The sequence below is a fragment of the Thalassophryne amazonica genome, chromosome 13, assembly GCF_902500255.1.
Source record: "Thalassophryne amazonica chromosome 13, fThaAma1.1, whole genome shotgun sequence".
NCBI lineage: Eukaryota > Metazoa > Chordata > Actinopteri > Batrachoidiformes > Batrachoididae > Thalassophryne > Thalassophryne amazonica.
In genome coordinates this window covers 1,819,104-1,841,826 of record NC_047115.1, presented here as the reverse complement: position 1 = coordinate 1,841,826, position 22,723 = coordinate 1,819,104, and the positions used below count along the sequence as shown (strand labels likewise).

General features: G+C 43.0%; 1 protein-coding gene across 1 annotated transcript in view; it reads right to left on the bottom strand.

The window, feature by feature from the left end:
- sptbn1 (spectrin, beta, non-erythrocytic 1) overlaps positions 1-22,723 on the bottom strand; it is a 163,659-nt gene that overhangs the window by 52,227 nt on the left and 88,709 nt on the right. Inside the window, 7 exon segments of the mRNA XM_034184540.1 lie at positions 961-1,172; positions 1,289-1,495; positions 1,620-1,700; positions 1,945-2,163; positions 2,251-2,402; positions 20,518-20,671; positions 20,836-21,042. Coding sequence (XP_034040431.1) covers positions 961-1,172; positions 1,289-1,495; positions 1,620-1,700; positions 1,945-2,163; positions 2,251-2,402; positions 20,518-20,671; positions 20,836-21,042 — 1,232 coding nt within the window.

Genomic DNA, 22,723 nt, shown 5'->3' with positions numbered 1-22,723 from the left:
TCTCGACCGGAAAAAGGTGCTTTGCCTTCTTCAGGTCGGTGGAGTGTCCTTGCCTCAAGTGGAGGAGTTTAAGTATCTCAGGGTCTTGTTCACGAGTGAGGGACGGATGGAGCTTGAGATCGATAGACAGATCGGTGCAGCGTCTGCAGTGATGCGGTCGCTGTATCGGACCGTCGTGGTGAAGAGAGAGCTGAGTAGGGGGCAAAGCTCTCGATTTACCGATCCGATCTACGTTCCGATCCTCACCTATGGTCATGAGATTTGGCTAATGACCGAAAGAACGAGATCGCGAGTACAAGTGGCTGAGATGAGTTTCCTCCGCAGGGTGGCTGGGCGCTCCCTTAGAGGTAGGGTGAGGAGCTTCGGTCACTCGGGAGGAGCTCAGCGTCGAGTCACTGCTCCTCCACGTCGAAAGGAGCCAGTTGAGGTGGCTCGGGCATCTTTTCCGGATGCCCCCTGGACGTCTCACTGGAGAGGTTTTCTGGGCACGTCCCATCGGAAGAAGGCCCCAGGGAAGACCCAGGACATGCTGGAGGGACTACGTCTCTCAGCTGGCTTGGGAACGCCTCTGGGTTCTCCCGGAAGAGCTGGGGGAGGTGTGTGTGGATTGGGAGGTCTGGGCGGCTTTGCTTGAGCTGCTGCCCCCGCGACCCGACTCCAGATAAAGCGGAAGAAAATGGATGGATGGACTAAATACAGTTACAGTATTTAAATGTAAACATTGGGGTGCTTAAAACTTTTGCACAGCAGTATTATTATTGTCTCCGCCCAAAAATCTGATCAAAGTCGGGAAATTAAATCGGTCTGATTCTATAAAACGTGACCACGTTTGCCTCAAACAGGAAGTGGGCGGAGTCTATGAGTCCTGAGGGACAAACAGTCTGCAGGGTTACTGATTTCACTGCTGGGGTTCAGTGAAAACTTCCAGACTGCTCAGGGTTCCAATCCAGTCCAACCTACCGGTGCTGGACCACCTCCAGGTCCTCCAGTTTCTCCGGGATCTCGGTGCTATTGAGCCACTGCTCCTTCTCGTCGATCCAGACTTCGCACGCATTGGCTTCACTCAGCATCTTGTAGAGCGCCAGCGCGTCCTGCAGCGCCTGCTTCCTGAGCCGCGTCAGCTCCGCCACCTCCTTATAGCGCTCCTCGATGCCCCCCAGCCGGTTCTGAACCTGAAGAACAACCCGGTGCCGGCCGATGTAGCATTAGTTTTCTTTGATGACCTTCTGGACATTTATCAAAGTGTCTGTGCTCAGCAGGGCTCAGTGTTGCAGTGACGGCGTTTTACCTCCTCTGAGTCGGCCTTCTCAGCAGGCAGCATGCGCGACTGTTCGTGCAGCGCATCGATGACCGGTCGGTAGCTAGCGATCTCCTCTACAACGTCTTTGTGTTTCTTTACCAGAGCCTGAGTGGAAAACTCGTCGTGGCCGACGTCAACGCTGGAGACGATCCGCAGCACGTCCAGCATCCACGTGTCGATGTCGTCCGCGTCAGCCTGCGGGCGAAATGTTTCAGACTCCACAACAAAACTCAAGAAGGCACACATCAGCTCCTGAAGTCCACGGAACCTCTGCCCTCCTCTGACGGTCGGCGGTAATCTAAACCCAACCCACATTTACCTGGAACTGGTGCTGGTTGCACGCATCCTGTAGGCGCATTTTACGCACAGTGGAAAGACGCTCCAAAGCCGCCCACTGCTCCTGTAGGATGGGGAGGAAAAGAGGGAGGAAATAAGGTAAAGAGAAGGGAAGTAGGCAGGAACAATGGGAGTAATAAGGAAGTAAATAAGTAAATAGATGGAGCAATGAAGTAAGAAAGGACGGAAAGAAGAAAGGAAGCAGGGAAAACAAAGAAAAGGAGAAGGAAAAGTAGGAGCAAATGATAGAAGAAAAAAGGAGAGGAAGAAAAGAAAATAACATCATGGTTTGAGTGTCACTAACGGACCTGGATGTCCTGGATTCGCTCTCTGATTTTGTCGGCTCCAAAGTGATTGGCGGCCACAAGCTCCTCCCCCTGTCTGATGGTCTGCTGCAGATGGGCAGCTCGCCCGCTCATCTCGTCCTCGAAGGCCTTGTGATGACTCAGCAGGCGTAGTGCACCCGTCAGATCCTTGCCGTAGTCCTCGGAGGACAGGATCTGCTCCTTCTCCCTGATCCAGCCCTCCTATGGGACACAGTCACAACTACGTTACATCAAAAACCAAACCCAGCTTTGTTCAGCATCTGAATCCCGTCTGTTCAAAAGTTTAACCTCTTCGGCCATTTCCCAGAAGAACTTCCAGAGGCGCCGCGATTCCTCGAGGCGAGCGCGACGCTCCGCCGCCAGCTGACTGAGCTCCTGGTAGCAGAACTCCATGTGAGCAACTCGATCCTGGATGACCTGAGGATCACAGGGCTTATAGTCTGCGGAGGGAACGAGGAACCACAGAAAGCAAAGGAGGAAGAGGAGAAGACAGGAATAACAGAGAGAAGGAAGAGAAAAAGGGCAAAAACAGGAATATGATGAGAAAGAGCTGAGGATCAAAATAATTACAGTCATTCATGTCAGAAAGAAAAGAACGACTCTGAAAAGTCAAAGTCCTTTGATTTTCTCTGGTCAGCAAGAATTCAAAGAACCTCAGTTACATTCATAACTCGTCTGTCCTCCGTCCATTTGTGTTTTCCATCTCGGTGTATTTCTCTGTGTCTCTGTGTTTTTCTTCGTCTGTCTCTGTGTTTTTCTCCGTTTGTCTCTTGGTGTTTTTCTCCGTCTGTCTCTCTGTTTTTCTCCGTCTGTCTCTCTGTTTCTCTCCGTCTGTCTCTCTGTTTTTATCTGTCTGTCTCTCTGTGTTTTTCTCCGTCTGTCTCTGTGTTTCTCTCCGTCTGTCTCTCTGTTTCTCTCCGTCTGTCTCTCTGTTTTTCTCCGTCTGTCTCTCTGTGTTTTTCTCCGTCTGTCTCTCTGTGTTTTTCTCCGTCTGTCTCTCTGTGTTTTTCTCCGTCTGTCTCTGTGTGTTTCTCCGTCTGTCTCTCTGTGTGTTTCTCCGTCTGTCTCTCTGTGTTTTTCTCCATCTGTCTCTCTGTTTTTCTCTGTCTCTGTGTTTTTCTGTTTGTCTCTGTGTGTTTCTCTCTGTCTGTCCCTCTGTGTTTTTCTCCGTCTGTCTCTGTTTTTCTCTGTCTCTCTGTGTTTTTCTCCGTCTGTCTCTCTGTGTGTTTCCCCGTCTGTGTCTCTGTGTTTTTCTCCGTCTGTCTCTCTGTTTTTCTCCGTCTGTCTCTCTGTGTTTTTCTCCATCTGTCTCTCTGTGTTTTTCTAAATCTGTCTCTCTGTGTTTTTCTAAATCTGTCTCTCTGTGTGTTTCCCTGTCTGTGTCTCTGTGTGTTTCCCTGTTTGTGTCTCTGTGTTTTTCTCCGTCTGTCTCTCTGTGTTTTTCTCCGTCCGTCTCTGTGCTTTCTCCGTCCGTCTCTGTGTGTTTCTCCGTCTGTCTCTCTGTGTGTTTCCCCGTCTGTCTCTCTGTGTTTTTCTCCATCTGTATCTCTGTTTTTCTCCATCTGTCTCTCTGTGTTTCTCCGTCTGTCTCTCTGTGTGTTTCTCCGTCTGTCTCTCTGTGTTTTTCTCCGTCTGTCTCTCTGTGTTTCCCTGTCTGTGTCTCTGTGTGTTTCTCCGTCTGTCTCTCTGTGTGTTTCTCCGTCTGTCTCTCTGTGTTTTTCTCAGTCTGTCTCTCTCTGTTTTTCTCTGTGTGTCTGTGTTTTTCTCCGTCTGTCTGTTTTTCTCTGTCTATCTCTGTGTTTTTCTCTGTCTGTCTCTCTGTGTTTTTCTCCATCTGTCTCTCTGTGTTTTTTCTCTGTCTCTGTGTTTTTTCTCTGTCTGTCTCTGTGTTTTTTCTCTGTCTCTGTGTTTTTCTCCGTCTGTCTCTGTGTTTTTTCGCTATCTCTGTGTTTTTCTCTGTCTCTGTGTTTTTCTCCGTGTCTGTGTTTTTCTCCGTCTGTCTCTGTGTTTTTTTCGCTATCTCTGTGTTTTTTCTCTGTCTCTGTGTTTTTTCTCTGTCTGTCTCTGTGTGTTTTTTCTCTGTCTCTGTGTTTTTTCTCTGTCTCTGTGTTTTTCTCTGTCTGTCTCTGTGTTTTTTCTCTGTCTCTGTTTTTCTCTGTCTGTCTCTGTGTTTTTTCTCTGTCTCTGTGTTTTTCTCTGTCTGTCTCTGTGTTTTTCTCCATCTGTCTCTGTGTTTTTCTCCATCTGTCTCTGTGTTTTTTCTCTGTCTCTGTGTTTTCTCTCTCTGTGTTTTTTCTCTGTCTCTGTTTTTTCCTCTGTCTCTATGTTTTTTCTCTGTCTCTGTTTTTTCCTCTGTCTCTCTGTTTTTCTCTGTCTCTGTGTTTTTCTCTGTCTCTGTGCTTTTCTCTGTCTCTGTGCTTTTCTCTGTCTCTGTGTCTTTTCTCTGTGTCTTTTCTCTGTGTCTGTGTTTTTCTCTGTCTGTCTCTGTGTTTTTTCTCCGTCTGTCTCTGTGTTTTTTCTCTGTCTGTCTCTGTGGTTTTTCTCTGTCTGTCTCTGTGGTTTTTCTCTGTCTCTGTGGTTTTCTCTATCTCTGTGTTTTTCTCTGTCTCTGTGTTTTTCTCTATCTCTGTGTTTTTCTCTATCTCTGTGTTTTTCTCTGTCTCTGTGTTTTCTCTGTCTCTGTGTTTTTCTCCGTCTGTCTCTGTGTTTTTTCTCTGTCTCTGTGTTTTCTCTGTCTCTGTGTTTTTCTCCGTCTGTCTCTGTGTTTTTCTCTGTCTCTGTGTTTTTTCTCTGTCTGTGTTTTTCTCCGTCTGTCTCTGTGTTTTTTCTCCGTCTGTCTCTGTGTTTTTTCTCCGTCTGTCTCTGTGTTTTTCTCCGTCTGTCTCTGTGTTTTTTCTCTGTCTCTGTGTTTTTCTCTGTCTCTGTGTTTTTCTCTGTCTGTCTCTGTGGTTTTTCTCTGTCTCTGTGGTTTTTCTCTGTCTCTGTGGTTTTTCTCTATCTCTGTGTTTTTCTCTGTCTCTGTGTTTTCTCTGTCTCTGTGTTTTTCTCCATCTGTCTCTGTGTTTTTTCTCTGTCTCTGTGTTTTTCTCTGTCTGTGTTTTTCTCCGTCTGTTTCTCTGTGTTTTTCTCCGTCTGTTTCTCTGTGTTTTTCTCCGTCTGCCTCTGTGTTTTTCTCCGTCTGTCTCTCTGTGTTTCCCCGTCTCTGTCTCTGTGGTTTTTCTCTGTCTCTGTGGTTTTCTCTATCTCTGTGTTTTTCTCTGTCTCTGTGTTTTTCTCTATCTCTGTGTTTTTCTCTATCTCTGTGTTTTTCTCTGTCTCTGTGTTTTCTCTGTCTCTGTGTTTTTCTCCGTCTGTCTCTGTGTTTTTTCTCTGTCTCTGTGTTTTCTCTGTCTCTGTGTTTTTCTCCGTCTGTCTCTGTGTTTTTTCTCTGTCTCTGTGTTTTTCTCTGTCTGTGTTTTTCTCCGTCTGTCTCTCTGTGTTTTTCTCCGTCTGTCTCTCTGTGTTTTTCTCCGTCTGTCTCTGTGTTTTTTCTCCGTCTGTGTCTGTGTTTTCTCCGTCTGTCTCTGTGTTTTTCTCTGTCTCTGTGTTTTTCTCTGTCTCTGTGTTTTTCTCTGTCTGTCTCTGTGGTTTTTCTCTGTCTCTGTGGTTTTTCTCTGTCTCTGTGGTTTTCTCTATCTCTGTGTTTTTCTCTATCTCTGTGTTTTCTCTGTCTCTATGTTTTCTCCATCTGTCTCTGTGTTTTTTCTCTGTCTCTGTGTTTTTCTCTGTCTGTGTTTTTCTCCGTCTGTTTCTCTGTGTTTTTCTCCGTCTGTTTCTCTGTGTTTTTCTCCGTCTGCCTCTGTGTTTTTCTCCGTCTGTCTCTCTGTGTTTCCCCGTCTCTGTCTCTGTGTTTTCTCCGTCTCTGTGTTTTTCTCTGCCTGTGTTTTCTCCGTCTGTCTCTGTGTTTTTCTCTGTCTGTCTCTGTGTTTTTCTCTGTCTGTCTCTGTGTTTTTCTCCTTCTGTCTCTGTGTTTTTCTCCGTCTGTTTCTCTGTGTTTTTCTCCGTCTGTCTCTCTGTGTTTTTCTCTGTCTGTCTCTCTGTGTTGTTCTCTGTCTATCTCTGTGTTTTTCTCCGTCTGTCTCTCTGTGTGTTTCTCCATCTGTCTCTCTGTGTGTTTCTCCATCTGTCTCTCTGTTTTTCTCTGTGTCTCTGTGTTTTTCTCCGTCTGTCTCTGTGTTTTTTCTCTGTCTCTGTGTTTTTCTCCGTCTGTCTCTGTGTTTTTTCTCTGTCTCTGTGTTTTTTCTCCGTCTGTCTCTGTGTTTTTTCTCTGTCTCTGTGTTTTTTCTCCGTCTGTCTCTGTGTTTTTTCCCTGTCTCTGTGTTTTTCTCTGTTTCTGTGTTTTTTCTCTGTCTCTGTGTTTTTCTCTGTTTCTGTGTTTTTTCTCTGTCTGTGTTTTTCTCTGTCTCTGTGTTTTTCGCCGTCTCTGTGTTTTTTCTCTGTCTCTGTGTTTTTTCTCTGTCTCTGTGTTTTTCTCTGTCTCTGTGTTTTTCTCTGTCTCTGTGTTTTTTCTCTGTCTCTGTGTTTTTTCTCTATCTCTGTGTTTTTCTCTGTCTCTGTGTTTTCTCAGTCTCTGTGTTTTCTCCGTCTCTGTGTTTTTCTCTGCCTGTGTTTTTCTCCGTCTGTCTCTGTGTTTTTCTCTGTCTGTCTCTGTGTTTTTCTCCTTCTGTCTCTGTGTTTTTCTCCTTCTGTCTCTGTGTTTTTCTCCGTCTGTTTCTCTGTGTTTTTCTCCGTCTGTCTCTCTGTGTTTTTCTCTGTCTGTCTCTCTGTGTTGTTCTCTGTCTATCTCTGTGTTTTTCTCCGTCTGTCTCTCTGTGTGTTTCTCCATCTGTCTCTGTGTTTTTCTCCATCTGTCTCTCTGTTTTTCTCCGTCAGTCTCTGTGTTTTTCTCTGTCAGTCTCTCTGTGTTTTTCTCTGTCTGTCTCTCTGTGTTTTTCTCCGTCTGTCTCTCTGTGTTTTTTCTCCGTCTGTCTCTGTGTTTTTCTCCGTCTGTCTCTGTGGTTTTTCTCTGTCTCTGTGGTTTTTCTCCGTCTCTGTGTTTTTCTCCGTCTGTCTCTGTGTTTTTTCTCCGTCTGTCTCTGTGTTTTTCTCTGTCTCTGTGTTTTTCTCTGTCTCTGTGTTTTTCTCCGTCTCTGTGTTTTTTCTCCGTCTCTGTGTTTTTCTCCGTCTCTGTGTTTTTCTCCGTCTCTGTGTTTTTCTCCGTCTCTGTGTTTTTCTCCGTCTGTCTCTCTGTGTTTTTCTCCGTCTGTCTCTGTGTGTTTTTCTCCGTCTGTCTCTGTGTGTTTTCTCTGTCTGTCTCTGTGTTTTTCTCTGTCTGTCTGTGTGTTTTTCTCTGTCTGTCTCTGTATGTTTTTCTCTGTCTGTCTCTGTGTTTTTCTCCGTCTGTCTCTGTGTTTTTTCTTCGTCTGTCTCTGTGTTTGTTCTCTGTCTCTGTGTTTGTTCTCTGTCTCTGTGTTTTTCTCCGTCTGTCTCTGTGTTTTTTCTCCGTCTGTCTCTTTGTTTTTCTCCGTCTGTCTCTGTGTTTTTCTCCGTCTGTCTCTGTGTTTTTCTCCGTCTCTGTGTTTTTTCTCTGTCTCTGTTTTTCCTCTGTCTCTGTGTTTGTTCTCTGTCTCTGTGTTTTCTCTGTCTCTGTGTTTTTCTCCGTCTGTCTCTGTGTTTTTCTCTGTCTGTCTCTGTGTTTTTCTCTGTCTGTCTCTGTGTTTTTTCCTCTATCTCTGTGTGTTTTTTCTCCGTCTCTGTGGTTTTTCTCCGTCTCTGTGTTTTTCTCCGTCTCTGTGATTTTCTCCGTCTGTCTCTCTGTGTTTTTTCTCTGTCTGTCTCTGTGTTTTTTCTCTGTCTGTCTCTGTGTTTTTTCTCTGTCTGTCTCTGTGTTTTTCTCCTTCTGTCTCTGTGTTTTTTCTCTGTCTCTGTGTTTTTTCTCTGTCTGTCTCTGTGTTTTTCTCCGTCTGTCTCTGTGTTTTTCTGTCTCTGTGTTTTTTCTCTGTCTCTGTGTTTTTCTCTGTCTCTATGTTTTCTCTGTCTCTGTGTTTTTTCTCCGTCTGTCTCTGTGTTTTTCTCTGTCTGTCTCTGTGTTTTTCTCTGTCTGTCTCTGTGTTTTTCTCTGTCTGTCTCTGTGTTTTTTCTCTGTCTGTCTCTGTGTTTTTCTCCTTCTGTCTCTGTGTTTTTTCTCTGTCTCTGTGTTTTTTCTCCGTCTGTCTCTGTGTTTTTTCTCTGTCTGTCTCTGTGTTTTTTCTCCGTCTGTCTCTGTGTTTTTCTCTGTCTCTGTGTTTTCTATGTCTCTGTGTTTTTCTCTGTCTCTATGTTTTCTCTGTCTCTGTGTTTTTCTCCGTCTGTCTCTGTGTTTTTCTCCGTCTGTCTCTGTGTTTTTTCTCTGTCTCTGTGTTTTTCTCTGTCTCTGTGGTTTTTCTCTGTCTGTGTTTTCTCTGTCTCTGTGTTTTTTTCTCTGTCTGTGTTTTTCTCTGTCTCTGTGTTTTTTCTCTGTCTCTGTGTTTTTCTCCGTCTGTCTCTGTTTTTTCTCTGTCTCTGTGTTTTTCCGTCTGTCTCTGTGTTTTTCTCCGTCTGTCTCTCTGTGTTTTTCTCCGTCTGTCTCTCTGTGTTTCCCCGTCTGTGTCTCGTGTGTTTTCGCCTCCGTCTGTCTCTCTGTGTTTTCTTCTCCGTCTGTCCTCTGTGTTTTCCCCGTCTGTGTCTCTGTGTTTTTCTCCGTCTGTCTCTCTGTGTTTTTCTCCATCTGTCTCTGTGTTTTTCTCCGTCTGTCTCTGTGTTTTTTCTCTGTCTCTGTGTTTTTCTCTGTCTCTGTGTTTTTCTCCGTCTGTCTCTCTGTGTTTCCCCGTCTGTGTCTCTGTGTTTTTCTCCCTTCCGTCTGTCTCTCTCTGTTTTTCTCCATCTGTCTCTCTCTCTGTTTTTCTCTGTCTATCTCTGTGTTTTTCTCTGAATGTCTCTCTGTGTTTTTCTCTGAATGTCTTTCTGTGTTTTTCTCCGTCTGTCTCTCTGTGTTTTTCTCTGTCTGTCTCTGTGTTTTTCTCCGTCTGTCTCTGTGTTTTTCTCCGTCTGTCTCTTTGTTTTTCTCCCGTCTGTCTCTGTGTTTTCTTCCGTCTGTCTCTGTGTTTTTCTCCGTCTCTGTGTTTTTCTCTGTCTCTGTGTTTTTCTCTGTCTCTGTTTTTCTCTGTCTCTGTGTTTTTCTCTGTCTCTGTGTTTTTCTCCGTCTGTCTCTGTGTTTTTTCTCTGTCTGTCTCTGTGTTTTTCTCTGTCTGTCTCTGTGTTTTTTCCTCTATCTCTGTGTGTTTTTTCTCCGTCTCTGTGGTTTTTCTCCGTCTCTGTGTTTTTCTCCGTCTCTGTGATTTTCTCCGTCTGTCTCTCTGTGTTTTTTCTCTGTCTGTCTCTGTGTTTTTTCTCTGTCTGTCTCTGTGTTTTTCTCTGTCTGTCTCTGTGTTTTTCTCCTTCTGTCTCTGTGTTTTTTCTCTGTCTCTGTGTTTTTCTCTGTCTCTGTGTTTTTCTCCGTCTGTCTCTGTGTTTTTTCTCTGTCTGTCTCTGTGTTTTTCTCCGTCTGTCTCTGTGTTTTTCTGTCTCTGTGTTTTTTCTCTGTCTCTGTGTTTTTCTCTGTCTCTATGTTTTTCTCTGTCTCTGTGTTTTTCTCCGTCTGTCTCTGTGTTTTCTCTGTCTGTCTCTGTGTTTTTCTCTGTCTGTCTCTGTGTTTTTTCTCTGTCTGTCTCTGTGTTTTTTCTCTGTCTGTCTCTGTGTTTTTCTCCTTCTGTCTCTGTGTTTTTTCTCTGTCTCTGTGTTTTTCTCCGTCTGTCTCTGTGTTTTTTCTCTGTCTGTCTCTGTGTTTTTCTCCGTCTGTCTCTGTGTTTTTCTCTGTCTCTGTGTTTTTCTATGTCTCTGTGTTTTTCTATGTCTCTGTGTTTTTCTCCGTCTGTCTCTGTGTTTTTCTCCGTCTGTCTCTGTGTTTTTCTCCGTCTGTCTCTGTGTTTTTTCTCTGTCTCTGTGTTTTTCTCTGTCTCTGTGTTTTTTCTCTGTCTGTGTTTTTCTCTGTCTCTGTGTTTTTTCTCTGTCTGTGTTTTTCTCTGTCTCTGTGTTTTTTCTCTGTCTGTGTTTTTCTCTGTCTCTGTGTTTTTCTCTGTCTCTGTGTTTTTCTCCGTCTGTCTCTGTTTTTTCTCTGTCTCTGTGTTTTTCTCCGTCTGTCTCTGTGTTTTTCTCCGTCTGTCTCTCTGTGTTTTTCTCCGTCTGTCTCTCTGTGTTTCCCCGTCTGTGTCTCTGTGTTTTTCTCCGTCTGTCTCTCTGTGTTTTTCCTTTCTCCGTCTGTCTCTCTGTGTTTCCCCGTCTGTGTCTCTGTGTTTTTCTCCGTCTGTCTCTCTGTGTTTTTTCTCCATCTGTCTCTGTGTTTTTCTCCGTCTGTCTCTGTGTTTTTTCTCTGTCTCTGTGTTTTTCTCTGTCTCTGTGTTTTTCTCCGTCTGTCTCTCTGTGTTTCCCCGTCTGTGTCTCTGTGTTTTTCTCCATCTGTCTCTCTCTCGTCTCTTTCTCCATCTGTCTCTCTCTGTTTTTTCTCTGTCTATCTCTGTGTTTTTCTCTGAATGTCTCTCTGTGTTTTTCTCTGAATGTCTTTCTGTGTTTTTCTCCGTCTGTCTCTCTGTGTTTTTCTCTGTCTGTCTCTGTGTTTTTCTCCGTCTGTCTCTGTGTTTTTCTCCGTCTGTCTCTCTGTGTTTTTCTCCATCTGTCTCTCTGTGTTTTTCTCCGTCTGTCTCTGTGTTTTTTCTCTGTCTCTGTGTTTTTCTCTGTCTCTGTGTTTTTCTCCGTCTGTCTCTCTGTGTTTCCCCGTCTGTGTCTCTGTGTTTTTCTCCGTCTGTCTCTCTCTGTTTTTCTCCATCTGTCTCTCTCTGTTTTTCTCTGTCTATCTCTGTGTTTTTCTCTGAATGTCTCTCTGTGTTTTTCTCTGAATGTCTTTCTGTGTTTTTCTCCGTCTGTCTCTCTGTGTTTTTCTCTGTCTGTCTCTGTGTTTTTCTCCGTCTGTCTGTGTTTTTCTCCGTCTGTCTCTTTGTTTTTCTCCGTCTGTCTCTGTGTTTTTCTCCGTCTGTCTCTGTGTTTTTCTCCGTCTGTCTCTGTGTTTTCTCCGTCTCTGTGTTTTTCTCTGTCTCTGTGTTTTTCTCTGTCTCTGTTTTTCTCTGTCTCTGTGTTTTTCTCTGTCTCTGTGTTTTCTCTGTCTCTGTGTTTTTCTCCGTCTGTCTCTGTGTTTTTCTCTGTCTGTCTCTGTGTTTTTCTCTGTCTGTCTCTGTGTTTTTTCCTCTATCTCTGTGTGTTTTTTCTCCGTCTCTGTGGTTTTTCTCCGTCTCTGTGTTTTTCTCCGTCTCTGTGATTTTCTCCGTCTGTCTCTCTGTGTTTTTTCTCTGTCTGTCTCTGTGTTTTTCTCTGTCTGTCTCTGTGTTTTTTCTCTGTCTGTCTCTGTGTTTTTCTCCTTCTGTCTCTGTGTTTTTTCTCTGTCTCTGTGTTTTTTCTCTGTCTCTGTGTTTTTCTCCGTCTGTCTCTGTGTTTTTTCTCTGTCTGTCTCTGTGTTTTTCTCCGTCTGTCTCTGTGTTTTTCTGTCTCTGTGTTTTTCTCTGTCTCTGTGTTTTTCTCTGTCTCTATGTTTTCTCTGTCTCTGTGTTTTTCTCCGTCTGTCTCTGTGTTTTTCTCTGTCTGTCTCTGTGTTTTTCTCTGTCTGTCTCTGTGTTTTTTCCTCTATCTCTGTGTGTTTTTCTCCGTCTCTGTGGTTTTTTCTCCGTCTCTGTGATTTTCTCCGTCTCTGTGATTTTCTCCGTCTGTCTCTCTGTGTTTTTCTCTGTCTGTCTCTGTGTTTTTTCCTCTGTCTGTCTCTGTGTTTTTTCTCTGTCTGTCTCTGTGTTTTTCTCCTTCTGTCTCTGTGTTTTTTCTCTGTCTCTGTGTTTTTTCTCTGTCTCTGTGTTTTTCTCTGAATGTCTCTCTGTGTTTTTCTCTGAATGTCTTTCTGTGTTTTTCTCCGTCTGTCTCTCTGTGTTTTTCTCTGTCTGTCTCTTGTGTTTTCTCCCGTCTGTCTGTGTTTTTCTCCGTCTGTCTCTTTGTTTTTCTCCGTCTGTCTCTGTGTTTTTCTCCGTCTGTCTCTGTGTTTTTCTCCGTCTGTCTCTGTGTTTTTCTCCGTCTCTGTGTTTTTTCTCCGTCTCTGTGTTTTTCTCTGTCTCTGTTTTTCTCTGTCTCTGTGTTTTTTCCTCTGTCTCTGTGTGTCTCTGTGTTTTTTCTCTGTCTGTCTCTGTGTTTTTCTCCGTCTGTCTCTGTGTTTTTCTCTGTCTGTCTCTGTGTTTTTCTCTGTCTGTCTCTGTGTTTTTTCCTCTATCTCTGTGTGTTTTTTCTCCGTCTCTGTGGTTTTTCTCCGTCTCTGTGTTTTTCTCCGTCTCTGTGATTTTCTCCGTCTGTCTCTCTGTGTTTTTTCTCTGTCTGTCTCTGTGTTTTTTCTCTGTCTGTCTCTGTGTTTTTTCTCTGTCTGTCTCTGTGTTTTTCTCCTTCTGTCTCTGTGTTTTTTCTCTGTCTCTGTGTTTTTCTCTGTCTCTGTGTTTTTTCTCTGTCTGTGTTTTTCTCTGTCTCTGTGTTTTTTCTCTGTCTGTGTTTTTCTCTGTCTCTGTGTTTTTTCTCTGTCTGTGTTTTTCTCTGTCTCTGTGTTTTTCTCTGTCTCTGTGTTTTTCTCCGTCTGTCTCTGTTTTTTCTCTGTCTCTGTGTTTTTCTCCGTCTGTCTCTGTGTTTTTTCTCCGTCTGTCTCTCTGTGTTTTTCTCCGTCTGTCTCTCTGTGTTTCCCCGTCTGTGTCTCTGTGTTTTTCTCCGTCTGTCTCTCTGTGTTTTTCTCCGTCTGTCTCTCTGTGTTTCCCCGTCTGTGTCTCTGTGTTTTTCTCCGTCTGTCTCTCTGTGTTTTTCTCCATCTGTCTCTGTGTTTTTCTCAGTCTGTCTCTGTGTTTTTTCTCTGTCTCTGTGTTTTTCTCTGTCTCTGTGTTTTTCTCCGTCTGTCTCTCTGTGTTTCCCCGTCTGTGTCTCTGTGTTTTTCTCCGTCTGTCTCTCTCTGTTTTTCTCCATCTGTCTCTCTCTGTTTTTCTCTGTCTATCTCTGTGTTTTTCTCTGAATGTCTCTCTGTGTTTTTCTCTGAATGTCTTTCTGTGTTTTTCTCCGTCTGTCTCTCTGTGTTTTTCTCTGTCTGTCTCTGTGTTTTTCTCCGTCTGTCTCTGTGTTTTTCTCCGTCTGTCTCTGTGGTTTTTCTCTGTCTCTGTGGTTTTTCTCCGTCTCTGTGTTTTTTCTCCGTCTCTGTGTTTTTCTCTGTCTGTCTCTGTGTTTTTCTCTGTCTGTCTCTGTGTTTTTTCTCTGTCTGTCTCTGTGTTTTTCTCCGTCTGTCTCTGTGGTTTTTCTCTGTCTCTGTGGTTTTTCTCCGTCTCTGTGTTTTTCTCCGTCTCTGTGTTTTTCTCCGTCTCTGTGTTTTCTCCGTCTCTGTGTTTTTCTCTGTCTGTCTCTCTGTGTTTTTCTCCGTCTGTCTCTGTGTGTTTTTCTCTGTCTGTCTCTGTGTGTTTTTCTCTGTCTGTCTCTGTGTTTTTCTCTGTCTGTCTCTGTGTTTTTCTCCGTCTGTCTCTGTGTTTATTCTTCTTCTTTCTCTGTGTTTGTTCTCTGTCTCTGTGTTTGTTCTCTGTCTCTGTGTTTTTCTCCGTCTGTCTCTGTGTTTTTTCTCCGTCTGTCTCTTTGTTTTTCTCCGTCTGTCTCTGTGTTTTTCTCCGTCTGTCTCTGTGTTTTTCTCCGTCTCTGTGTTTTTCTCTGTCTCTGTTTTTCTCTGTCTCTGTGTTTTTTCTCTGTCTCTAGTGTGTTCTCTGTCTCTGTGTTTTTCCTCCGTCTGTCCTCTGTGTTTTTCTCTGTCTGTCTCTGTGTTTTTCTTCTGTCTGCTCTGTGTTTTTTCCTCTATCTCTGTGTGGTTTTTTCTCCGTCTCTGTGGTTTTTCTCCGTCTCTGTGTTTTTCCCTCTCCGTCTCTGTGATTTTCTCCGTCGGTCTCTCTTGTGTTTTTCTCTGTCTGTCTCTGTGTTTTTTCTCTGTCTGTCTCTGTGTTTTTTCTCCTTCTGTCTCTGTGTTTTTCTCCTTCTGTCTCTGTGTTTTTTCTCTGTCTCTCTGTGTTTTTTTCTCTGTCTCTGTGTTTTTCTCCGTCTGTCTCTGTGTTTTTCTCTGTCTGTCTCTGTGTTTTTCTCCGTCTGTCTCTGTGTTTTTCTGTCTCTGTGTTTTTTCTCTGTCTCTGTGTTTTTCTCTATCTCTATGTTTTCTCTGTCTCTGTGTTTTTCTCCGTCTGTCTCTGTGTTTTTCTCTGTCTGTCTCTGTGTTTTTCTCTGTCTGTCTCTGTGTTTTTTCTCTGTCTGTCTCTGTGTTTTTTCTCTGTCTGTCTCTGTGTTTTTCTCCTTCTGTCTCTGTGTTTTTTCTCTGTCTCTGTGTTTTTCTCCGTCTGTCTCTGTGTTTTTTCTCTGTCTGTCTCTGTGTTTTTCTCCGTCTGTCTCTGTGTTTTTCTCTGTCTCTGTGTTTTTCTATGTCTCTGTGTTTTTCTCTGTCTCTATGTTTTCTCTGTCTCTGTGTTTTTCTCCGTCTGTCTCTGTGTTTTTTCTCCGTCTGTCTCTGTGTTTTTTCTCCGTCTGTCTCTGTGTTTTCTCTGTCTCTGTGTTTTTTCTCTGTCTGTGTTTTTCTCTGTCTCTGTGTTTTTTTCTCTGTCTGTGTTTTTCTCTGTCTCTGTGTTTTTCTCTGTCTCTGTGTTTTTCTCCGTCTGTCTCTGTTTTTTCTCTGTCTCTGTGTTTTTCTCCGTCTGTCTGTGTTTTTCTCCGTCTGTCTCTCTGTGTTTTTCTCCGTCTGTCTCTCTGTGTTTCCCCGTCTGTGTCTCTGTGTTTTTCTCCGTCTGTCTCTCTGTGTTTTTCTCCGTCTGTCTCTCTGTGTTTCCCCGTCTGTGTCTCTGTGTTTTTCTCCGTCTGTCTCTCTGTGTTTTTCTCCATCTGTCTCTGTGTTTTTCTCCGTCTGTCTCTGTGTTTTTTCTCTGTCTCTGTGTTTTTCTCCGTCTGTCTCTGTTTTTTCTCTGTCTCTGTGTTTTTCTCTGTCTCTGTGTTTTTTATCTGTCTCTGTGTTTTTCTCTGTCTCTGTGTTTTTTATCTGTCTCTGTGTTTTTTCTCTGTCTCTGTGTTTTTATCTGTCTGTGTTTTTTATCTGTCTCTGTGTTTTTCTCCGTCTCTGTTTTTCTCCGTCTGTCTCTCTGTGTTTTCTCTGTCTGTCTCTGTGTGTTTTTTTTTCTGTCTCTGTGCTTTTCCTCTGTTTCTGTGTTTTTCTCTGTCTCTGTGTGTTTTTTCTCTGTCTCTGTGTTTTTCTGACTCTGTTTTTCTCTGTCTCTGTCTGTCTCTGTGTTTTTTCTCTGTCTCTGTGTTTTTCTCCGTCTGTCTCTGTGTTTTTTCTCCATCTGTCTCTGTGTTTTTCTCCGTCTGTCTCTGTGTTTTTTTCTCTGTCTCTGTGTTTTTCTCCATCTGTCTCTGTGTTTTTCTCCATCTGTCTCTGTGTTTTTCTCCATCTGTCTCTGTGTTTTTCTCTGTCTCTGTGTTTTTTCTCCGTCTCTCTGTTTTTCTCTGTCTGTCTCTGTGTGTTTTTTCTCTGTCTCTGTGTTTTTCTCTGTCTCTGTTTTTCTCTGTCTGTGTTTTTCTCTGTCTGTCTCTGTGTGTTTTTTCTCTGTCTCTGTGTTTTTCGCTGTCTGTCTCTGTGTGTTTTTCTCTGTCTCTGTGTTTTTCTCCGTCTGTCTCTGTGTTTTTTCTCTGTCTCTGTGTTTTTCTCTGTCTCTGTGTTTTTTCTCTGTCTGTGTTTTTCTCTGTCTCTGTGTTTTTTCTCTGTCTCTGTGTTTTTCTCTGTCTGTCTCTGTGTTTTTTTTCTCTGTCTCTGTGTTTTTCTCTGTCTGTCTCTGTGTGTTTTTTCTCTGTCTCTGTGTTTTTCTCTGTCTGTCTCTGTGTTTTTCTCTGTGTTTTTTTTCTCTGTCTCTGTGTTTTTTCTCTGTCTCTGTGTTTTTCTCTGTCTTTCTCTGTGTTTTTCTCTGTCTGTCTCTGTGTTTTTCTCTGTCTGTCTCTGTGTTTTTCTCTGTCTGTCTCTGTGTTTTTCTCTGTCTGTCTCTGTGTTTTTCTCCGTCTGTCTCTGTGTTTTTTCTTCGTCTGTCTCTGTGTTTGTTCTCTGTCTCTGTGTTTGTTCTCTGTCTCTGTGTTTTTCTCCGTCTGTCTCTGTGTTTTTTCTCCGTCTGTCTCTTTGTTTTTCTCCGTCTGTCTCTGTGTTTTTCTCCGTCTGTCTCTGTGTTTTTCTCCGTCTCTGTGTTTTTCTCTGTCTCTGTTTTTCTCTGTCTCTGTGTTTTTCTCTGTCTCTGTGTTTTCTCTGTCTCTGTGTTTTTCTCCGTCTGTCTCTGTGTTTTTTCTCTGTCTGTCTCTGTGTTTTTCTCTGTCTGTCTCTGTGTTTTTTCCTCTATCTCTGTGTGTTTTTTCTCCGTCTCTGTGGTTTTTCTCCGTCTCTGTGTTTTTCTCCGTCTCTGTGATTTTCTCCGTCTGTCTCTGTGTTTTTTCTCTGTCTGTCTCTGTGTTTTTTCTCTGTCTGTCTCTGTTTGTTTTTCTCTGTCTGTCTCTGTGTTTTTCTCCTTCTGTCTCTGTGTTTTTTTCCTGTCTCTGTGTTTTTTCTCTGTCTCTGTGTTTTCTTCCCTCCGTCTGTCTCTGTGTTTTTTCTCTGTCTGTCTCGGTGTTTTTTCTCCGTCTGTCTCTTGTTTTTCTGTCTCTGTGTTTTGTTCTCTGTCTCTGTGTTTTTCTCTATCTCTATGTTTTCTCTGTCTCTGTGTTTTTTCTCCGTCTGTCTCTGTGTTTTTCTCTGTCTGTCTCTGTGTTTTCCTCTGTCTGTCCTCTGTGTTTTTCTCTGTCTGTCTCTGTGTTTTTTCTCTGTCTGTCCTCTGTGTTTTTCCTCCTTCTGTCTCTGTGTTTTTTCTCTGTCTCTGTGTTTTTCTCTCCGTCTGTCTCTGTGTTTTTTTCTCTGTCTGTCTCTGTGTTTTTCTCCGTCTGTCTCTGTGTTTTTCTCTGTCTCTGTGTTTTTTCTATGTCTCTGTGTTTTTTCTCTGTCTCTATGTTTTCTCTGTCTCTGTGTTTTTCTCCGTCTGTCTCTGTGTTTTTCTCCGTCTGTCTCTGTGTTTTTTCTCCGTCTGTCTCTGTGTTTTTTCTCTGTCTCTGTGTTTTTTCTCTGTCTGTTTTTTTCTCTGTCTCTGTGTTTTTTCTCTGTCTGTGTTTTTCTCTGTCTCTGTGTTTTTCTCTGTCTCTGTGTTTTTCTCCCGTCTGTCTCTGTTTTTCTCTGTCTCTGTGTTTTTCTCCGTCTGTCTGTGTTTTTCTCCCTCCGTCTGTCTCTCTGTGTTTTTCTCCGTCTGTCTCTCTGTGTTTCCCCGTTGTGTCGCTGTGTTTTCTCCGTCTGTCTCTCTGTGTTTTTCTCCGTCTGTCTCTCTGTGTTTCCCCGTCTGTGTCTCTGTGTTTTTCTCCGTCTGTCTCTCTGTGTTTTTCTCCATCTGTCTCTGTGTTTTTCTCCGTCTGTCTCTGTGTTTTTTCTCTGTCTCTGTGTTTTCTCCTTCTGTCTCTGTTTTTCTCTGTCTCTGTGTTTTTCTCTGTCTCTGTGTTTTTTATCTGTCTCTGTGTTTTTCTCTGTCTCTGTGTTTTTTATCTGTCTCTGTGTTTTTCTCTGTCTCTGTGTTTTTTATCTGTCTCTGTGTTTTTCTCCGTCTCTGTTTTTCTCCGTCTGTCTCTCTGTGTTTTTCTCTGTCTGTCTCTGTGTGTTTTTTTTCTGTCTCTGTGCTTTTCTCTGTTTCTGTTTTTCTCTGTCTCTGTGTGTTTTTTCTCTGTCTCTGTGTTTTTCTGACTCTGTTTTTCTCTGTCTCTGTCTGTCTCTGTGTTTTTTCTCTGTCTCTGTGTTTTTCTCCGTCTGTCTCTGTGTTTTTCTCCATCTGTCTCTGTGTTTTTCTCCGTCTGTCTCTGTGTTTTTTCTCTGTCTCTGTGTTTTTCTCCATCTGTCTCTGTGTTTTTCTCCATCTGTCTCTGTGTTTTTCTCCATCTGTCTCTGTGTTTTTCTCTGTCTCTGTGTTTTTTCTCCGTCTCTCTGTTTTTCTCTGTCTGTCTCTGTGTGTTTTTTCTCTGTCTCTGTGTTTTTCTCTGTCTCTGTTTTTCTCTGTCTGTGTTTTTCTCTGTCTGTCTCTGTGTGTTTTTTCTCTGTCTCTGTGTTTTTCGCTGTCTGTCTCTGTGTGTTTTTTCTCTGTCTCTGTGTTTTTCTCCGTCTGTCTCTGTGTTTTTTCTCTGTCTCTGTGTTTTTCTCTGTCTCTGTGTTTTTTCTCTGTCTGTGTTTTTCTCTGTCTCTGTGTTTTTCTCTGTCTCTGTGTTTTCTCTGTCTGTCTCTGTGTTTTTTCTCTGTCTCTGTGTTTTTTCTCTGTCTGTCTCTGTGTTTTTCTCTGTCTCTGTGTTTTTCTCTGTCTGTCTCTGTGTTTTTTCTCTGTGTTTTTTTTCTCTGTCTCTGTGTTTTTTCTCTGTCTCTGTGTTTTTCTCTGTCTTTCTCTGTGTTTTTCTCTGTCTGTCTCTGTGTTTTTCTCTGTCTGTCTCTGTGTTTTTCTCTGTCTGTCTCTGTGTTTTTCTCTGTCTGTCTCTGTGTTTTCTCTGTCTTTCTCTGTGTTTTTCTCTGTCTGTCTCTGTGTTTTTCTCTGTCTGTCTCTGTGTTTTTCCTCTGTCTGTCTCTGTGTTTTTTCTCTGTCTGTCTCTGTGTTTTTTCTCCGTCTGTCTCTGTGGTTTTTCTCTGTCCTCTGTGTTTTTCCTCTGTCTCTGTGTTTTTCTCCGTCTGTCCTCTGTTTTTTCTCTGTCTCTGTGTTTTTCCTCTGTCTCTGTGTTTTTTATCTGTCTGTGTTTTTTCCTCTGTCTCTGGTGTTTTTATCTGTCTGTGTTTTTTATCTGTCTCTGTGTTTTTCTCCGTCTGTTTTTCTCCGTCTGTCTCTCTGTGTTTTTCTCTGTCTGTCTCTGTGTGTTTTTTTTCTGTCTCTGTGTTTTTCTCTGTTTCTGTTTTTCTCTGTCTCTGTGTGTTTTTTCTCTGTCTCTGTGTTTTTCTCTGTCTTTCTCTGTGTTTTTCTCTGTCTTTCTCTGTGTTTTTCTCTGTCTGTCTCTGTGTTTTTCTCTGTCTGTCTCTGTGTTTTTCTCTGTCTGTCTCTGTGTTTTCTCTGTCTGTCTCTGTGTTTTTTCTCTGTCTGTCTCTGTGTTTTTTCTCCGTCTCTGTGTTTTTCTCTGTCTGTCTCTGTGTTTTTCTCTGTCTGTCTCTGTGTTTTTCTCTGTCTGTCTCTGTGTTTTTCTCTGTCTGTCTCTGTGTTTTTCTCCGTCTGTCTCTGTGGTTTTTCTCTGTCTCTGTGTTTTTCTCTGTCTCTGTGTTTTTCTCCGTCTGTCTCTGTTTTTTCTCTGTCTCTGTGTTTTTCTCTGTCTCTGTGTTTTTTATCTGTCTGTGTTTTTTCTCTGTCTCTGTGTTTTTATCTGTCTGTGTTTTTTATCTGTCTCTGTGTTTTTCTCCGTCTGTTTTTCTCCGTCTGTCTCTCTGTGTTTTTCTCTGTCTGTCTCTGTGTGTTTTTTTTCTGTCTCTGTGTTTTTCTCTGTTTCTGTTTTTCTCTGTCTCTGTGTGTTTTTTCTCTGTCTCTGTGTTTTTCTGACTCTGTTTTTCTCTGTCTCTGTCTGTCTCTGTGTTTTTTCTCTGTCTCTGTGTTTTTCTCCGTCTGTCTCTGTGTTTTTCTCCATCTGTCTCTGTGTTTTTCTCCGTCTGTCTCTCTGTGTTTTTTCTCTGTCTCTGTGTTTTTCTCCATCTGTCTCTGTGTTTTCTCCATCTGTCTCTGTGTTTTTCTCCATCTGTCTCTGTGTTTTTCTCTGTCTCTGTGTTTTTTCTCCGTCTCTGAGTTTTTCTCCATCTGTCTCTCTGTTTTTCTCTGTCTGTCTCTGTGTGTTTTTTCTCTGTCTCTGTGTTTTTCGCTGTCTGTCTCTGTGTGTTTTTTCTCTGTCTCTGTGTTTTTCTGTCTGTCTCTGTGTTTTTTCTCTGTCTCTGTGTTTTTCTCTGTCTGTCTCTGTGTTTTTTCTCTGTCTCTGTGTTTTTCTCTGTCTGTCTCTGTGTTTTTTCTCTGTCTCTGTGTTTTTCTCTGTCTGTCTCTGTGTGTTTTTTCTCTGTCTCTGTGTTTTTCTCTGTCTGTCTCTGTGTTTTTTCTCTGTGTTTTTTTTCTCTGTCTGTGTTTTTTCTCTGTCTCTGTGTTTTTCTCTGTCTTTCTCTGTGTTTTTCTCTGTCTGTCTCTGTGTTTTTTCTCTGTCTCTGTGTTTTTCTCTGTCTGTCTCTGTGTTTTTCTCTGTCTGTCTCTGTGTTTTTTCTCTGTCTCTGTTTTTCTCCGTCTGTCTCTCTGTGTTTTTCTTCGTCTGTCTCTCTGTGTTTTTCTTCGTCTGTCTCTGTGTTTTTTCTCTGTCCTTCTGTCTCACCCTCTGTTTCGCTGGCAAACTTCTGAGCATTCCTGTTGACGTTACGGACGCGGTCGGCCTGGATGGCGATGTCGGCCTCCACCAGCGTGTGTTTCTGCAGCAGGTCCTCCACGCCCAGCAGGTGTTTCCCATAATCCTGAGAGAGCAGCAGCATCTGCAGACAAGCACAGTGGGGGTCAAAGGTCAAAACATAAAACACACTGTTTTTGTAAAAAGACTCTTTATGATAAATGCGAAAAGTTGCTGTTTTATGTTTTGGTCACTGACACATGTGAGAGCAGGACTTGGATAGCGTGAGGACAAAGCGTGTCCTCATACCTTCATCTCATCCATCCAGTCCATGATGTAGAGCATCTCCTGGAAGACCCTCTGCAGACCCAGGTTCAGCTCCAGGCGCAGCCGGCGGGCCTTCAGCAGCTCCAGCAGGTACTCCCAGAGACGGATCACGTTATCCTTCCTGGCTGTGATGCGTTTGATGTCATGGTAACTCTCCGCCTCCAGCTCCTTTGCCACAGCAACCACAGCCTGTAGCAGTGGGGATGGGGGGAGAATATGTAAAGGAGGGTAAACCAAAAAATATCTGGCCTGGCTTTTGAAGTCTGAAACAGAATAGAGCCTTTTATCGTGTCAATTCTTTACAATCTCACACAAAATAAAGCACCAATACCAGATTTTTATACACTGGGTGGGAAGTCCTTTGAGTTGATAAATACTGCATTATCATGTGTGCCACAAGATGGCCGCCTACAGGGGTGACAAGCTGCTCTTGTATACTGAATGAGATACTGTGATTCCCACTCCAGAGCAGAAGGTGGCGGTAATGCACCATGAAGCTGGATGCCAACTGCCATAAAACTACAAGGAGAAGAGCAGCACTGGATGAGAGATATTCTTTGTCTTGGAGAATGAGAAAATTTAATAAATCATGCTCTCAAACTGAAAGACCACACTCTTGAATCACAAACAAGAATTACATTGCACATTTACCTGACCACTGATCATCTGTTCAGTGTTGACAAGAAGCAGCTTACTTGGGTTTTGTGCCTCGCACAATACCATTATTTAGCATGCTAGCTTTTGCTCACTGATGTGGTGTTTGCATTATTTATTATTTATAGGAGTATTTATTTAAATAGTGCAACGATTACATTGACTTTGCTTATTGTTGCATGAAGCAGTAGCACCACATTTCAAAGATAAATGTGACTTATAGATTACATGTCAAATATGTTTTTTTCTTTTTCACTGATGCATTTTTGGACAGATGCAGCAAATACTCAAATGTGACCTATGGCCAGATTTTTATTTTTTAAAACAGGGCTGGGTTTTCATTTCTATTTCACAAATGTTTAGATTCCTCTAACCAAAATGATGAAGGAAACTTAGTTCCTATAACTGTCAGGATTTGGATTTTTGCTTTGTGTTTTGCCTGTCTTGCTTTGTTTAGTTATTTTGTTTGGTTTTGTTATATGTTAGTTCTCTTGCTGGTCTCTTTTCTGTTTGGGTTTTCTCTGTCCCTATCTCTCTTGTCTTTCTCTTGGTGCTTGGTGGTGGGCGTTTCCCTCTATCTGGCCACACCCTTGTTCTGGTGCTTTCCGCACACACCTGTTTCTAATTCTTCAGCTCATCACCTGGATGTATTTAAGGTTCACTGTTTGCACTAGTCCCTTGCCAGATCGATGTGCCTGTGCCTTCGCTTCCAGCACTGTTCCTTGTGTTTCCTCGTCCTGCTAGCCTCCTCGTGTGTATGACCACCTGCCTGTTAACAAAACCACGCCTTAGCCTGATGTTAGTTGTACTTTTGCTCTTGTTGGACTGCCTTTTTGTGTACCAGACCCAGCTTACTGTTTCAGTAAACCATTTTTACATACAGAGCTGCTTGTCTGAGTCCTGCATTTGTGTCCACCCGTTTTTGACCACCAAGCCTGATAATAACTTATAAACCAGTTCAGTGTTTGGACAGCAGGTTTGTAGTCGGTCCTGCTGGTCTGGTGGGGGTTCTCATTGGCCCAATTTCCCATGCATTGTGCAATCCATTTGGTAGTGCACGATCACCCCGGTCATGCTATCAGGGTGGAATAGAATAGAAGCTTTATTTGTCATTGTACACATCCATCTTGGGGTGCTGCTCCACAACTGAGTTTCAGAATAAGGAAAGATAAAAGAAGCTATCACTTATGACTCGTAAATAACTAACTTAAGGCAC